This window comes from Heptranchias perlo, chromosome 7, assembly GCF_035084215.1.
Source record: "Heptranchias perlo isolate sHepPer1 chromosome 7, sHepPer1.hap1, whole genome shotgun sequence".
Lineage (NCBI taxonomy): Eukaryota > Metazoa > Chordata > Chondrichthyes > Hexanchiformes > Hexanchidae > Heptranchias > Heptranchias perlo.
This window is the reverse complement of record NC_090331.1, coordinates 3,195,814-3,210,887: the sequence shown is the minus strand read 5'-3', so window position 1 is coordinate 3,210,887 and position 15,074 is coordinate 3,195,814. Positions and strand designations below refer to the sequence as shown.

Here is a 15,074-nt window from a genome sequence, read left to right as displayed (position 1 = left end):
TAACCTTCTCCTGTGAGCCTCCTCCCCTGGTCCCCAGTAACTAGTGGCCCTCAGTAACTAATATGTTCTTGGGATATGAGTGACACCGACAATCCAGTATTAATTTCCCATCCCTACTTGTCTTGAGACCATTAAAAGTCAGCCTCATTGTATGGGATTGGAGTTACACGTAGGTGTGGCAGGTTCCCTTCTCTGAAGGTCATTAGTGAACCTGTTGGGGCTTTGCTACAATCTGGCAGTTTTTGTGATTATTACCAGGTTGGGATTTGAACTCACAATCTCTGGGTTATTAGTCTAGTGCCAGAACCACTAGGCCCCGCCGTTAATTTACTGTTTGACTTTGCTGCTCTATTTACTGCTTAATAAAACCTGTTCTCTAGATTGCAGCCTGAGGCATGGTCTGATATGATGTTTGTTCTGTTGCTTTCCAAAGTCTAGGAAGCCTTGTAACGGCTCTTGATATAATGAATGACCTTCAGTAACTAACGAGCCTCAGTAACTAACGAGCCTCAGTAACTAATGACCCTCAGTAACTAACGAGCCTCAGTAACTAACAAGCTTCAGTAACTAACGACTCTCAGTACCTAACGAGCTTCAGTAACTAACGACTCTCAGTACCTAACGAGCTTCAGTAACTAACGACCCTCAGTAACTAACAAGCTTCAGTAACTAACGACTCTCAGTAACTAACGAGCTTCAGTAACTAACGACCCTCAGTAACTAACGAGCTTCAGTAACTAACGACCCTCAGTAACTAACAAGCTTCAGTAACTAACGACCCTCAGTAACTAACAAGCTTCAGTAACTAACGACCCTCAGTAACTAATGACCAGGACAGGGGAGGCCCCGACTTCCCTTGTCATAAGACCCCGATTGGCATTTATGCTCGAGGCTCCTGCCTGAATCCAGCCGGCACGTCATCCACTGCCACAACCAACGGTGTTAAAATCGGAGACCGGCGAGAATGGAGTGGGATAGCGAGCATTCCATTTCAACTACCTCCCTGCTGTTCCCACCAGTTGGGAGAGTTAAAATTCCCCTAGTGTCTCGTGTGTGAATCAGATCCAATTGATACTTGTTTATCCTGAGGCAGCAACTGAGAGAAAGAAACAGAGAGAGCAAAAGAGAGAGCAAAAGGGAAAGAGAGAGGGAGAGACAAACAGAGGGCAGAAGCGAGGGAGGAATCGAGGGATTCAGAGAACGAGAAACAGTGAGAGACATTGAAATTATGAGAAGCAGAGCAAGAGAGGGTAGGAGAGAAATCGATTGAGAGATGAACAGAGAAAGACATACAGACAGAGGGAGAGATAGAAAAATAAATTGATCGAGGGAAAGAGGGAGAGACAGATAATTTGTTGGAGACAGTGAGAGAAATAGAGTGAAATAGGTAGAGATGGAGAGAGAAAGAGGTGTAAATGGCCCTCGTGTAATCTCTTCTCCTGATGATCTCACACTGTCCCAGACTATGGAGAATTGCGAGTTACATGATTGCCTCATGCCATGGCCCCTTACTCCTCAGTGTAATACGCTCGATCTGTTTTCCATTCCCCCACTGACAGTCTCTGCACTCAGCGATGTGGCAGACAGTCACGCTCGGTGGAGTGTGAGGCTCTCAGCTTCCAAACGAGCTGCTCTCTGCCATTCTCGGAGGGCTGGTTGTTTGACCTCAGCGGCCCTGGGTCAGGGAGAAGAGAAATCAGCCAGGGTTCCCACTCATAGTCACTGCTCAGTGGCTCCGGCTGGGAGGTGGGCAGATCTCAGGTGAGGGTAGGATGAGGCTTGGGTGTGTTACCGCAGCCGGTGGGTGGAGGAGGGGTGGGGAGGGGGGGGGTTGGTGAGAGGGGTGGGGTTTCTGGTGAGGGGGTCTGCGTGTTAGGGACACTCCAACACATGAGGGCGGGGAAGGAATTTTTGGATAGTTTATTTCGTACGGTCGCACCTCAGAGGAAAGCACAGGTACAGGAAGGGAAGAGTGTGACTGTTAGTCAGCAGGGTCAGGGGAACTGAGGGGAGGCAGAGCAGGAGGTCCTGCAGGCACTGGTCCTGTCCAATATACTTGCTACCTGTGAGGATAAGGATGCAGGCTGCGGGGAGGACAGCCAGAATGCTAACCGTGGCACCAAGGGGCAGGAGGCAGTCCAAGGTGGGATGGGGAGGAGCAGAATAGAAAGGTTGTTGTCATAAGGGATTCGATAATTAGGGGGATAGATAGTGTCCTCTGCAGTCGTGACCGAGTGCCCAGGAGGGTGTGTTGCCTACCTGGTGCAAGGGTAAAGGACATCAGAGAGCAACCGGAGAGGAACTTGGAAAGGAAGGGGGAGGATCCAGTTGTCGTGGTCCATGTTAGGACCAATGACACAGGGAAGAAAAGGGAGGAGGTCCTGCTAAAGGGACTATTAGAAATTAGGAACTAAATTAAGAAGCAGGACCTCACGGGCGGTAATCTAAGGATTAATACCCAAGTCATATGCTCATTGGATGGACAGATCAGGGAGGTGAATGTGTGGCTGAAAGAGTGGTGTGGGAAGGAGGGGACCATTTCACGGGACACTGGCACCAGTACTGGGACAGGAAGGAGCTGGACCATTGGGACGGGCTCCTCCTGAACCGGAATGGGATCAGTGTCCTTGCGGACAGGACAAACAGGGCTGTGGATAGGACTTTAAACGAATAAGACGGGGGAGGAATCTGGTGAAAATAACATAAATCTGAAGATAAAAGAAATAGGAGATCAGAGTAAAGGTCAGACCAAGGTAAGGAATAATGGTAATATAAACAATCAGGGAACAAATACTGTTATAGAACATGAGTACAAAATGTCTGTTAAAAATAAAGGTAGGGGGAACAATAATTAAAAACAAATTAAATCACCTGGACAGTAATGTGCACAGCATCTGAAACAAACGGGGGAACTGGAGACAATAATTCATAGCGAGGAGCGAGATGTGGTAGGGATAACTGAAACATGGTTACATAAAGAACAGGACTGGCAGTTAAATATTGCAGGATATAATGTATTTAGAAAGGTTAGGAAAGGAAGGGGGGTGGGGTGACTGTACTAATCGGAGACAATATAATAGGAATAGAAAAAAGGGACATAAGTATTATTAAAATAGAAACAGAATCCATATGGACCACCTAATAGTGGGAGGGAAATGGAGGAAGAAATATGGAGACAAATCTATGAAATGAGTAAAAAACATTGAATAATAATAATGGGAGATTTCAACTACCCCGAAATAAACTGTCAAGAGGTAGGGAAAGGGGAAAAGGGAATGGAGTTTTTACAGTGTTCAGGACTCCTTTCTTATCCAGTATGTGAGAAGCCCAACAAGAGAGGAATCACTGCTGGATCTGGTAATGGGAAATGAACCAGAACAGATAAGAGAAGTAAGCCGAGGGGAACATCTAGGCAATAGCGATCACAGCAAAATAAGGTTTAAAATAATAAATGAGAAGGACATAAGTAAGACAAAGACCAAAGTAATAGATTGGAAAATAACTAATTTTATGGGGATAAGATCGGAACGTGGGAAGGTAAACTGGAAAAAAATGTTGACGGAGAAAGAAATAGAACAGCAGTGGGAAATATCAGTAGAGTCCAGGAGAAATATATTCCTCTAAAAAGCAAGAACAAACCAGCCAATAATGAAACACCATGGAAGAATAAAGAGATAAGAATAAAATTGAAACTAAAGAAAAAGGCATTCACTACGTACACAGACAATAAAAGAGAGGATGACAGAAGGGAATATGAAGAGGTTAGGAAAGTAGTCAATAAAACAATTAGGAAAGCAAAGAGGAACTATGAAATTAAATTATCAAGGAATAATAAAAGAAATAGTAAAGTATTCAACAGACACATAAATAACAAAAGAAAAATCAGGTTAGGGAGAGGGCCACTAAAGGAAACACATGATAAACTCACAGGTAATGACAGTGAAATGTCAGAAATATTTAATAATTACTTTTTTTTTTATTCGTTCATGGGACGTGTTCATTTGTTGCCCATCCCTAATTGCCCTTGAGAAGGTGGTGGTGAGCCGCCTTCTTGAACCGCTGCAGTCCGTGTGGTTAAGGTTCTCCCACAGTGCTGTTGGGAATGGAGTTCCAGGATTTTGACCCAGCGACGATGAAGGAACGGTGATATATTTCCAAGTCAGGATGGTGTGTGACTTGGAGGGAACGTGCAGGTGGTGTTGTTCCCATGTGCCCGCTGCTCTTGTCCTTCTAGGTGGTCGATGTCGCGGGTTTGGGAGGTGCTGTCGAAGAAGCCTTGGCGAGTTGCTGCAGTGCATCCTGTGGATGGTACACACTGCAGCCACAGTGCGCCGGTGGTGAAGGGAGTGAATGTTCAGGGTGGTGGATGGGGTGCCAATCAAGCGGGCTGCTTTGTCCTGGATGGTGTCGAGCTTCTTGAGTGTTGTTGGAGCTGCACTCATCCAGGCAAGTGGAGAGCATTCCATCACACTCCTGACTTGTGCCTTGTAGATGGTGGAAAGGCTTTGGGGAGTCAAGAGGTGAGTCACTCGCCGCAGAATACCCAGCCTCTGACCTGCTCTTGCAGCTTCTGTATTCATATGGCTGTTCCAGTTAAGTTTCTGGTCAATGGTGACCCCAGGATGTTGATGGTGGGGGATTCGGTGATGGTAATGCTGTTGAATGTCAAGGGGAGGTGGTTAGACTCTGTCTTGTTGGAGATGGTCATTACCTGGCACTTGTCTGGTGCATATGTTACTTGCCACTTATGAGCCCAAGCCTTGATGTTGTCCAGGTCTTGCTGCATGCGGGCTCGGACTGCTTCATTATCTGAGGGGTTACCAGGAAGATTAGCATGGTGGGCAGGACATGAGAAGAAAAGATCAAAAAAGATATAAAGACATTTAAGATAAAGAAAGGGGAGAGATAGGAACATAGGAACAGGAGTAGGCCATTCAGCCCCTCGTGCATGCTCCGCCATTTGATAAGATCATGGCTGATCTGTGATCTAACTCCATATACCTGCCTTTGGCCCATATCCCTTAATACCTTTGATTGCCAAAAAGCTATCTATCTCAGATTTAAATTTAGCAATTGAGCTAGTATCAATTGCCGTTTGCGGAAGAGAGTTCCAAACTTCTGCCACCCTTTGTGTGTAGAAATGTTTTCCAATCTCGCTCCTGAAAGGTCTGGCTCTAATTTTTAGTCTGTGCCTCCTACTCCTAGAATCCCCAACCAGCGGAAATAGTTTCTCTCTATCCACCCTATCTGTTCCCCTTAATATCTTATAAACTTCGATCAGATCACCCCTTAACCTTCGAAACTCCAGAGAATACAACCCCAATTTGTGTAATCTCTCCTTGTAACTTAACCCTTGAAGTCCGGGTATCATTCCAGTAAACCTACGCTGCACTCCCTCCAAAGCCAATATGTCCTTCCGAAGGTGCGGTGCCCAGAACTGCTCACAGTACTCCAGGTGCGGTCTAACCAGGGTTTTGTATAGCTGCAGCATAACTTCTGCCCCCTTGTACTCTAGTCTTCCAGATATAAAGGCCAGCATTCCGTTAGCCTTCTTGATTATTTTCTGCACCCGTTCATGACACTTCAATGATCGATGTACCTGAACACCTAAGTCCCTTTGGACATCCACTGTTTTTAACTTTTTACCATTTAGAAAGTACCCTGTTCTATCCTTTTTTGATTCAAAGTGGATGACCTCACATTTGTCTACATTGAATTCCATTTGCCACAGTTTAGCCCATTCACCTAATCTATCAATATCGCTTTGTAATTTTATGTTTTCATCTACACTGCTTACAATACCACCAATCTTTGTGTCATCGGCAAACTTAGATATGAGACTTTCTATGCCTTCATCTAAGTCGTTAATAAATATTGTGAATAATTGAGGCCCCAAGATAGATCCCTGCGGGACTCCACTGGTCACATCCTGCCAATGTGAGTACCTTCCCATTATCCATACTCTCTGTCGCCTTTCCCTCAGTCAACTTCCTAACCAAGTCCGTACTTTTCCCTCAATTCCATGGGCTTCTATCTTAGCTAACAGTCTCTTATGTGGGACCTTATCAAATGCCTTCTGGAAGTCCATATAAATAACATCCATTGACATTCCCCTGTCCACTACTTTAGTCACCTCTTCAAAAAACGACCTACCTTTCACAAATCCATGCTGGCTCTCTCTGATCAACTGAAAATTCTCGAGGTGTTCAGTTACCCTCTTCTTAATTATAGACTCCAGCATTTTCCCCACAACAGATGTTAGGCTAACTGGTCTATAATTCCCTGGTTTCCCTCTCTCTCCTTTCTTAAAAAGCGGAGTGACATGTGCAATTTTCCAATCTAGATGGATAGTTTCTGAATCTATAAACCGATTCTGTATCACGTTAAATGTTTCTTTAAACATTTCCCACTGATCATCAGTCGTTTTACCCATTAACAGATTTGCCCAGTTTACTGTGGACAGTCTCTGTCTCATCCCATTGAAGTCGGCCTTACCCAAGTCTAGAACTTAGCAGCTGACTCACTTTTTTCCCTTTCAAATACTACATTGAACTCGATCATGTTATGATCGCTATTGGATAGATGTTCGCATACAGTTAAGCTGTTAACTAAATCTGGTTCATTACTCATTACTAAATCTAGTATGGCTTGCTCCCTTGTTGCTTCCAGGACATGCTGCTGTAGAAAACTATCCCGGACACACTCAAGAAATTCACTACCTTTCTGACAATTGCTAGTCTGCTTTTCCCAATCTATGTGAAGGTTAAAGTCCCCCATTAAGACCACTATGCCTTTCTTACACTCTTGTCTAATCTCTGCATTTTTCAATCTAGCACTTCAGAGCTGCTGCCAGGGGTCCTATACACAATTCCCACTGTAGTCTTAGATCCTTTCCTATTTCTCAATTCAACCTATAAGGTCTCTTTTGGCTGCTTTCCTCTCATTATATCCTCCTTTATCATTGAAGTGATTTCATCTCTAATCATTAAGGCTACTCCTCCCCCTCTTCCATTTTCCCTGTCCCTCCTGTAGACCTCATAACCTGGTATATTTAGTTCCCAATCCTGACGATCCTGCAGCCATGTCTCAGTGATAGCCATCGTGTCATACCCTCCAATTTGAATTTGAACCTGTAGTTCATTTAATTTATTCCTTATACTCCATGCATTTGTATATAGAACTCTTAGTTGGGCCACACACCCTAGCCTGACCTTCAGCTTTGATGCTGGGTTAATCCCCTTACACCTTCTAGTTTTCACTTTATCTGTAATGTCTAAAGTACACTTTCTATCTGCTGCTCTATGCTCTTCCCTTTCACTTGTTCTTGAATAACTGTTTGTACTATTTGTATTGTAAATTTCCCCTGGGTCTTCCCCTCTCTTGCTGCTCTCAACTTTACTCCCTACTGTCTTCCCTCTCAGGTTCCCATCCCCCTGCCACTCTCGTTTAAACCTTCCCCAACAGCACTAGCAAACATTGTTAAACTAATCAAACTTAGAGAGGATAAGACCCCTGGTCCGGATGGATTGCATCCGTGAATATTAAAAGAAGTTAGGGAAGACAAAGTAGATGCAATGTTACACATAGATATAAATTCATTAGAATAGGGAATAGTGCCAGAGGAATGGCGGACAGATAATGTTATTCCTGTATTTAAAAAGGGAGATAGAACCAGTCCAGGGAACTACAGACCAATTAGCTTAACGTCAGTGGTAGGAAAGATAATGGAATCTTCACTCAAAGATGTAATAGAAAAACATCTAGAAACCGAAAATATAATAAAGAATAGCCAGCACGGATTTCAGAAGGGAAGGTCATGTTTGACCAGCCTTATTGAATTCTTTGAAAAAGTAAAAAGAGTAGACAAGGTTAATGTGGTAGATGTAATATATTTGGATTTTCAAAAAGCCTTTGATATGGTACCGCATTGTGGACTCATGACTAAGGTCAGAGCATGTGGAGTCAGGGGAGAGGTAGCAGAATGGATAACAAGCTGGTTACAAAACAGAAAACAGGGAGTAGGGGTTAAGGGAAGTTACTCAGACTGGCAAAAGGTGGGAAGTGGTGTTCCACAGGGATCGGTGCTGGGACCACTGCTGTTCACAATTTACGTAAACAATTGGGACTCGGGAATCGGAATACAATTTCAAAATTTGCAAACGACACCAAATTTTAGGGGTATAGTTAATATAAAGGAAGAATGCGTCAAAATACAAGAAGACATTAATAAACTTGCAGAAAGGGCGTGTAATTGGCAAATGAATTTCAATATAGATAAGTGTGAGGTGGTACAATTTGGTAGGAAGAATAAGGAGACCACATACTGCTTGGATAATAAGAGTCTGAATGGGATCGAGGAGCAGAGGGATCTGGGGGAACAGATACACAAATCACTAAAAGTAGCAACACAGGTTAATAAGGCCATAAAAAAAAGGCAAATCAGGCACTGGGGTTCATTTCTGGAAGGATAGAATTGAAAAGCAGAGAAGTTATGTTAAACTTGTATAGAACCTTGGTTCGACTACACTTGGGATACTGTGCACTATTCTGGTCTCCATACTATAAAAGGATATAAAGGCACTGGAGAAGGTGCAAAAATGATTCACTATGATGATACCAGAACTGAGAGGATATAATTATCAGGAAAGGCTGAACAGGCTGGGGATCTTTTCTCCAGAAGAGAGAAGACTGAGGGGTGACCGAATAGAGGTCTTTAAGATTATGAAAGGGTTTGATAGGGTAGATGTGGAGAAAATGTTTCCATTTGTGGGGAGACCAGAACTCGGGGCCTTAAATATAAGATGGTCATTAATAAATCCAATACGGAATTCAGGAGAAACTTCTTTACCCAGAGAGTGGTGAGAATGTGGAACTCGCTCCCACAAGGAGTAGTTGAGGTGAATAGTGTAGATACATTTAGAGGGAAGCTCAATAAACACATGCGGGAGAAAGGAATAGAAGGATATGCTGATAGTGTTCGATGAAAAAGGGAGGGAGGAGGCTCGTGTGGAGCATAAACGCCGGCATAGACCAGTTGGGCCGAATGGCCTGTTTCTGTGCTGTAGACTTGATGCAGCCATAGAAAAGGGGATTGGCATTATCTATCCAATAAGGTACAGTTCCACAGACACCGACTCTCACTGGTGTACAGTTCCACACACACTGACTCTCACTGGGGTACAGTTCCACAGACACTGACTCTCACTGGGGTACAGTTCCACACACACTGACTCTCACTGGGGTACAGTTCCACAGACACTGACTCTCACTGGTGTACAGTTCCACACACTGACTCTCACTGGGGTACAGTTCCACAGACACTGACTCTCACTGGGGTACAGTTCCACACACACTGACTCTCACTGGGGTACAGTTCCACAGACACTGACTCTCACTGGGGTACAGTTCCACAGACACTGACTCTCACTGGGGTACAGTTCCACAGGATGGGAATTGGGGCTTTGGTTTACTTTGGAATGTTTGGGACTGAGTATGTCAAGTCAGTGTTCAGTGGCTGCTGGGCCTCGGAGTCTCTTTGAAAGAGCAGGGGAATGGGACTAATTGGATAGCTCCTTCAAAGAGGCAGCACAGGCACGAGGGGCCGAATGGCCTCCTTCTGTGCTGTAACGTACTATTGCACGATGATACTCTGTCTAACGGGGGGAGGACGAGGCTCGGGGCCTGGAATTGCTGCTGGGAATGGGGTTGGCCCTCGGGCTCATTAGGTTGTCACGTGGGACTGGAAAATGTCAGAGACGCTTGTAGCAGGAAGGCAGAGAGAAAAACTCACCTGAGGAGTAGCGGCTCTGGAATAGAGAAACAGGAAATGCCGGGGCTTCTGAGAGAGAGGAAGACTGAGAGCAGCAGTGATGCTGGGTAGGTGGGTTCATGAAACCAGCAAGCTCCAGTGGGCAAGAAGGGTATAAGGAGACAGGCAGAGGTGTGACCCGTGACGTGTGATGTGTGACACAACCGGATTAATCGGTGAGAGGGATCAGAAACTGTCAGGGGGCGTCCAATCAGTTGAAATATTTTTGAGAGGTTGCATTTGTGATGGCTGCTGGTTATTCATTAGTTATTTGGCTCAGTGTGTAGCACTCTCACCTCTGAGTCAGAAGGTCAGGGGTTCAAGTTTAACTCCAGGGACTTGAGCACAAAATCTAGGCTGACACTCCCAGTGCAATACTGAGGGAGCGCTGCACTGTCGGAGGGTCAGTACTGAGGGAGCGCTGCACTGTCGGAGGGTCAGTACTGAGGGAGCGCTGCACTGTCGGAGGGTCAGTACTGAGGGAGCGCTGCACTGTCGGAGGGTCAGTACTGAGGGAGCGCTGCACTGTCGGAGGGTCAGTACTGAGGGAGCGCTGCACTGTCGGAGGGTCAGTACTGAGGGAGCGCTGCACTGTCGGAGGGTCAGTACTGAGGGAGCGCTGCACTGTCGGAGGGTCAGTACTGAGGGAGCGCTGCACTGTCGGAGGGTCAGTACTGAGGGAGCGCTGCACTGTCGGAGGGTCAGTACTGAGGGAGCGCTGCACTGTCGGAGGGTCAGTACTGAGTGAGTGCTGCACTGTCGGAGGGTCAGTACTGAGGGAGCGCTGCACTGTCGGAGGGTCAGTACTGAGTGAGTGCTGCACTGTCGGAGGGTCAGTACTGAGTGAGTGCTGCACTGTCGGAGGGTCAGTACTGAGTGAGTGCTGCACTGTCGGAGGGTCAGTACTGAGGGAGCGCTGCACTGTCGGAGGGTCAGTACTGAGGGAGTGCTGCACTGTCGGAGGGTCAGTACTGAGTGAGTGCTGCACTGTCGGAGGGTCAGTACTGAGGGAGCGCTGCACTGTCGGAGGGTCAGTACTGAGGGAGTGCTGCACTGTCGGAGGGTCAGTACTGAGTGAGTGCTGCACTGTCGGAGGGTCAGTACTGAGGGAGCGCCGCACTGTCGGAGGGTCAGTACTGAGGGAGCGCTGCACTGTCGGAGGGTCAGTACTGAGGGAGCGCTGCACTGTCAGAGGGTCAGTACTGAGGGAGTGCTGCACTGTCGGAGGGTCAGTACTGAGCAAACGCTGCACTGTCGGAGGTGCCGTCTTTCGGATAAGACGATAAACCGAGGCCCTGCCTGCCCTCTCAGTTGGGTGTTGAAGATCCCATGACACTATTCGAAGAAGAGTTCTCCCCGTTGTCCTGGGCCAATATTTATTCCTCAACCAACATCACTAAAAACAGATTATCTGGTCATTATGTCATTGCTGTTTGTGGGATCTTGCTGTGCGCAATTTGGCTGCAATTTTTCCTACATTACAACAGTGACTACACTTCAAAAGTACTGTAATGGCTGTAAAGTGCTTTGGGACGTCCTGAGGTGGTGAAAGGTGCGATAGAAGTGCAAGTCTTTCTTTCTTTTGCGAATGAAACAGTTCGTTGAAGCCATCCCCGCCCTGTAATGAGTTAGCTGAACTCAGCTGGGGAGACAACCGTAGATTCTACATTTGGCCTCAGTACCCCTGGGTTGCGGGGGGGGGGGGGGGGGGCAATTTTTAAAAGCAGCCAGCGTTCCCGCTCGTTTTCACTGTCCAGTGAGCCCCCCTCCACCCCCGCCAGAAAGTGCATGTGAATGTGGATATCGGGTGAGCACTGGTGCTGGCTCGGCCGAGCCCCCCCTCTTCCCGCTCCCCACGGTCGAATGTCCTTGCTGGCATTCACTGCCACATGCAAAGAGTAGCCACTTGGTTGGGATAATAAAGGGCAGTCAGAGTCCATTGAGCACGCACTCCAGTGGGAGTCAGCGCCTTCGACGGGTGGGAGGAAAATTAATAAGTCGAGCCGCGTTGGAGCGGGAGCGACCCGGTTGTTTGTTTGTTTTTTTTTTTGAGGGAGTCCTGCCTCTGATTTGCCTCCTCCCACCTTGAAATCCGGTTCTGAGGCAGAAGCAGATTCCAGACTCTCTTTATTTTTTTTTTCTTTCTTTCTCTCCTCTTAAAAATATTTGGTGCCTGAGGCTACATTCTCCCAAAGTGCCTTCACTGTGGTCGCACTGTGGCTTAAACAAAGTGGGTTGCTATTTAAGTAGAGGCGACCACATCATTCACTGACATACCTGTCGAAGACAGACCTGGCAGCCTGCCAGCGTGTTCAGGCTGCTCGAGAGTCTTGGCAGCTTCAGTAACCACTCTGACTTTACAAGGATCTCTTCTGTGTGTGTGTGTGTGTGTGTGTGTGTGTTAAACAGAAAGATTATGGAACCCAGGACACGCTGAGGTTAGTTGAAGCCAGATCAACCCCGTGTTGCTCTCGTTAATTTAGTGTGTTTTGTATTTTTTTTTGAGCCTTTGAATTGCGGCTAATGTTTCCTTTCTCTCTCTCTCTCTCTCTCTCTTTCTCCCTTTCTCTCCCCAGTTTGCAAACTGACATGTCACAAGAAATGCGAAAGAAAGGTAAGACTTTTTTGAAGGATTCTGTGATTATGTTTCTCTTTGACAATGTGGGTTAATGCTGAGGGATATTGAGTGTGACTGGGCGGGGGGTGGGGGGATTAGTTGCCGTTGTCTGCTGTGGGAAGGATGTTTGAAGTGGGGGGGTGGGGGGAGGCAAATCTCTTTAACTCCCCGCAGCCTCCTTCTTCAAATCATAATTATAACCATAAACGTATTACCGAGTTAAAAGGGCTTTGACAGAGCTGCAGTGGAACTCCCCTCTGAGCTGCAGGGCTCCAAGAAGCAACAAGCTTTCCAAAATCACTAAAAGCCAGGGGACAGGTACAAAAAAATAATCAAAAAGGCTAATGGGATGTTGGCCTTTATCTCGAGGGGGCTGGAATACAAAGGAGAGGAAGTGATGCTCCAGTTATACAGAGCTCTGGTCAAACCCGATCTGGAGACTGGGTTCAGTTCTGGGCACCGCACCTCAGGAAGGAGAGATTGGCCTTGGAGGGGGGGCAGCGCAGATTCACCAGAATGATACCGGGGATAAAAGGGTTAAATTATGAGGACAGGTTGCACAGACTAGGCTTGTATTCCCTTGAGTATAATAGGTTGAGGAGTGATCTAATTGTAGTGCTTAAAATGATAAAAGAATTCGATAAGGTAAATACAGAGAAACTATTTCCTCCAGTGGGGGAATCCAGAACGAGGGGACATAACCTTAAAATCAGAGCCAGGCCGTTTAAGAGTGAAATCAGGAATCACTTTTTCACACAAAGGGTAGTGGGAATCTGAAAGTCTCTCCCCCAAAAGGCTGTGGATTCTGGGGAGCTTTCAAGGCTGAGATCGATAGATTTTTGTTGGATCAGGGTATCGAGGGATGTGGAGCAAAGGCAGGAAAAATAGAGCTGATCAGCCATGATCTCATTGAATGACGGAGCAGGCTCAAGGGGCTGAATGGCCTCCTCCTGCTCGCTGTTCTCTTTTAAACATCTGTCTGAATGCTAAGGTTGAAATAAGTACTTTGGGGCACAACCGTACCCTGAAGCGAGGGGTAATTTAATCGACTTGCTTTGTGTGTTATATGTTTTCTCAGTAGCTCCAACCAGTAGATTTTCACAGTTTGCTCTGGTGTATAGCTAAAATTTTGGTCTTAAAGAAGGGAGAAGGGATAATGTGTTGTGTTCATCATTGTCTGAGTGACGTCACTAGGAAGGACATTGTTTCCATATCTGAGGTGAATTGTCAGCTTGGCTCAGTGGGCAGCCCTCTCTGAGTCTGACGGCTGTGGGTCCAAGCCCCACTCCAGGACGTCAGCACATAATCTCAGCTGACTGAGGCGGTGCTGCACTGTCAGAGGTGCCGCCCTTTGGATGAGACGCTAAACCGAGGCCCCCATCTGCCCTCTCAGGTGGATGTTAAAGATCCCACCAGTATCCTGGGCCAACAGTCCTTCCTCAACCAACACCCACCAAAACAGATTAACTGGTCACTCGTCTCATTGCTGTTTATGGGATCTTGCTGTGCACAAATTGGCTGCTGCACTTGCCTATTTAACAACAGTAACAGCACCTCAAAGTAAGTCACCCTGTGCGAAGCACTTTGGGATGTGATAAGGTGTTATGTAAAAGGAAATCAGTTTCTCTCATACAGACCAAAACAAGTTTTTAAAAAAATATATAATCAAGGAGTTACCCCTCAGAGTGCAGTCTGTTCAGATTGGGTTAGGGGTGTTGCAGTTCCCTGAAGTTTTTACATTTGTTGTCATGTCCCAGGGCCCCCTGCTCATTCACCTGCGCCTCTCCCAAGTGTCATCATCTGCTGACATGGGTTAACGTCTGTACGTGCGATCAACTCCAGCTCTCTGCCACATGGAGACCAAGGTCGGTCGCTGTGCAGTCTGACTGACTGTCCGATATCAAACTCTAGATGACTCACAACTCTGTAGAGCACAACAACAACGATTTACATTTATACAGCACCTTTAACGTAGTAAATCGTCCCAAGGTGCTTCACAGGAGCGATTATCAAACAAAAATTGACACCGAGCCACATAAGGAGATATTAGGACAGGTGACCAAAAGCTTGGTCAAATAGGGGAGGTTTTAAGGAGCATCTTAAAGGAGGAGAGAGAGGTGGAGAGACGGAGAGGTTGAGGGAGGGAATTCCCTAGACGGCTGAAGGCACGGCCGCCAATAGTGGGGCAAAGGAAATCGAAGGAAAGAGTCCAGAAATGGAGGAACGCAGAGATCTCAGAGGCTTGTTGGACTGGAGGAGGTTACAGAGATAGGGAGGGGTAAGGCCATGGAGGGATATGAAAACAAGGATGAGAATTTTAAATTTGAGGCATTGGTGGACCGGGAGCCAATGTAGGTCAGCAACATCAACAAGGCTGAGGCCATCCTGATCAGCTCATGCCAGAGCCCCTGCTCCATGGCGCTTCCTGATTGCTTGGTGAGCCTGAAGCTGGCAGTGTGTAACCTCAATATGCTGTTTGACCCTGGGCCGAGTTTCACATCAGGTGTTGGGTTCATCACTGAGCACCATTTTCCCAACATTACCTATAGAATTTGATAAGGCAGATACGGAGAAACGATTTCCTCTGGTGGGAGAGTCCAGAACAAGGGGGCATAATCTTAAAATTAGAGCTAGGCCATTCAGGGGTGA

General features: G+C 46.5%; 1 protein-coding gene across 5 annotated transcripts in view; it reads left to right on the top strand.

The window, feature by feature from the left end:
• tns1b (tensin 1b) overlaps positions 1–15,074 on the top strand; it is a 611,533-nt gene that overhangs the window by 221,183 nt on the left and 375,276 nt on the right. For all 5 annotated transcript variants that reach the window (XM_067986941.1, XM_067986942.1, XM_067986943.1 and 2 more), the window contains exon 3: positions 12,385–12,422. In XM_067986941.1, the coding sequence (XP_067843042.1) occupies positions 12,385–12,422 (38 nt within the window). The remainder of the gene's footprint in view (positions 1–12,384; positions 12,423–15,074) is intronic.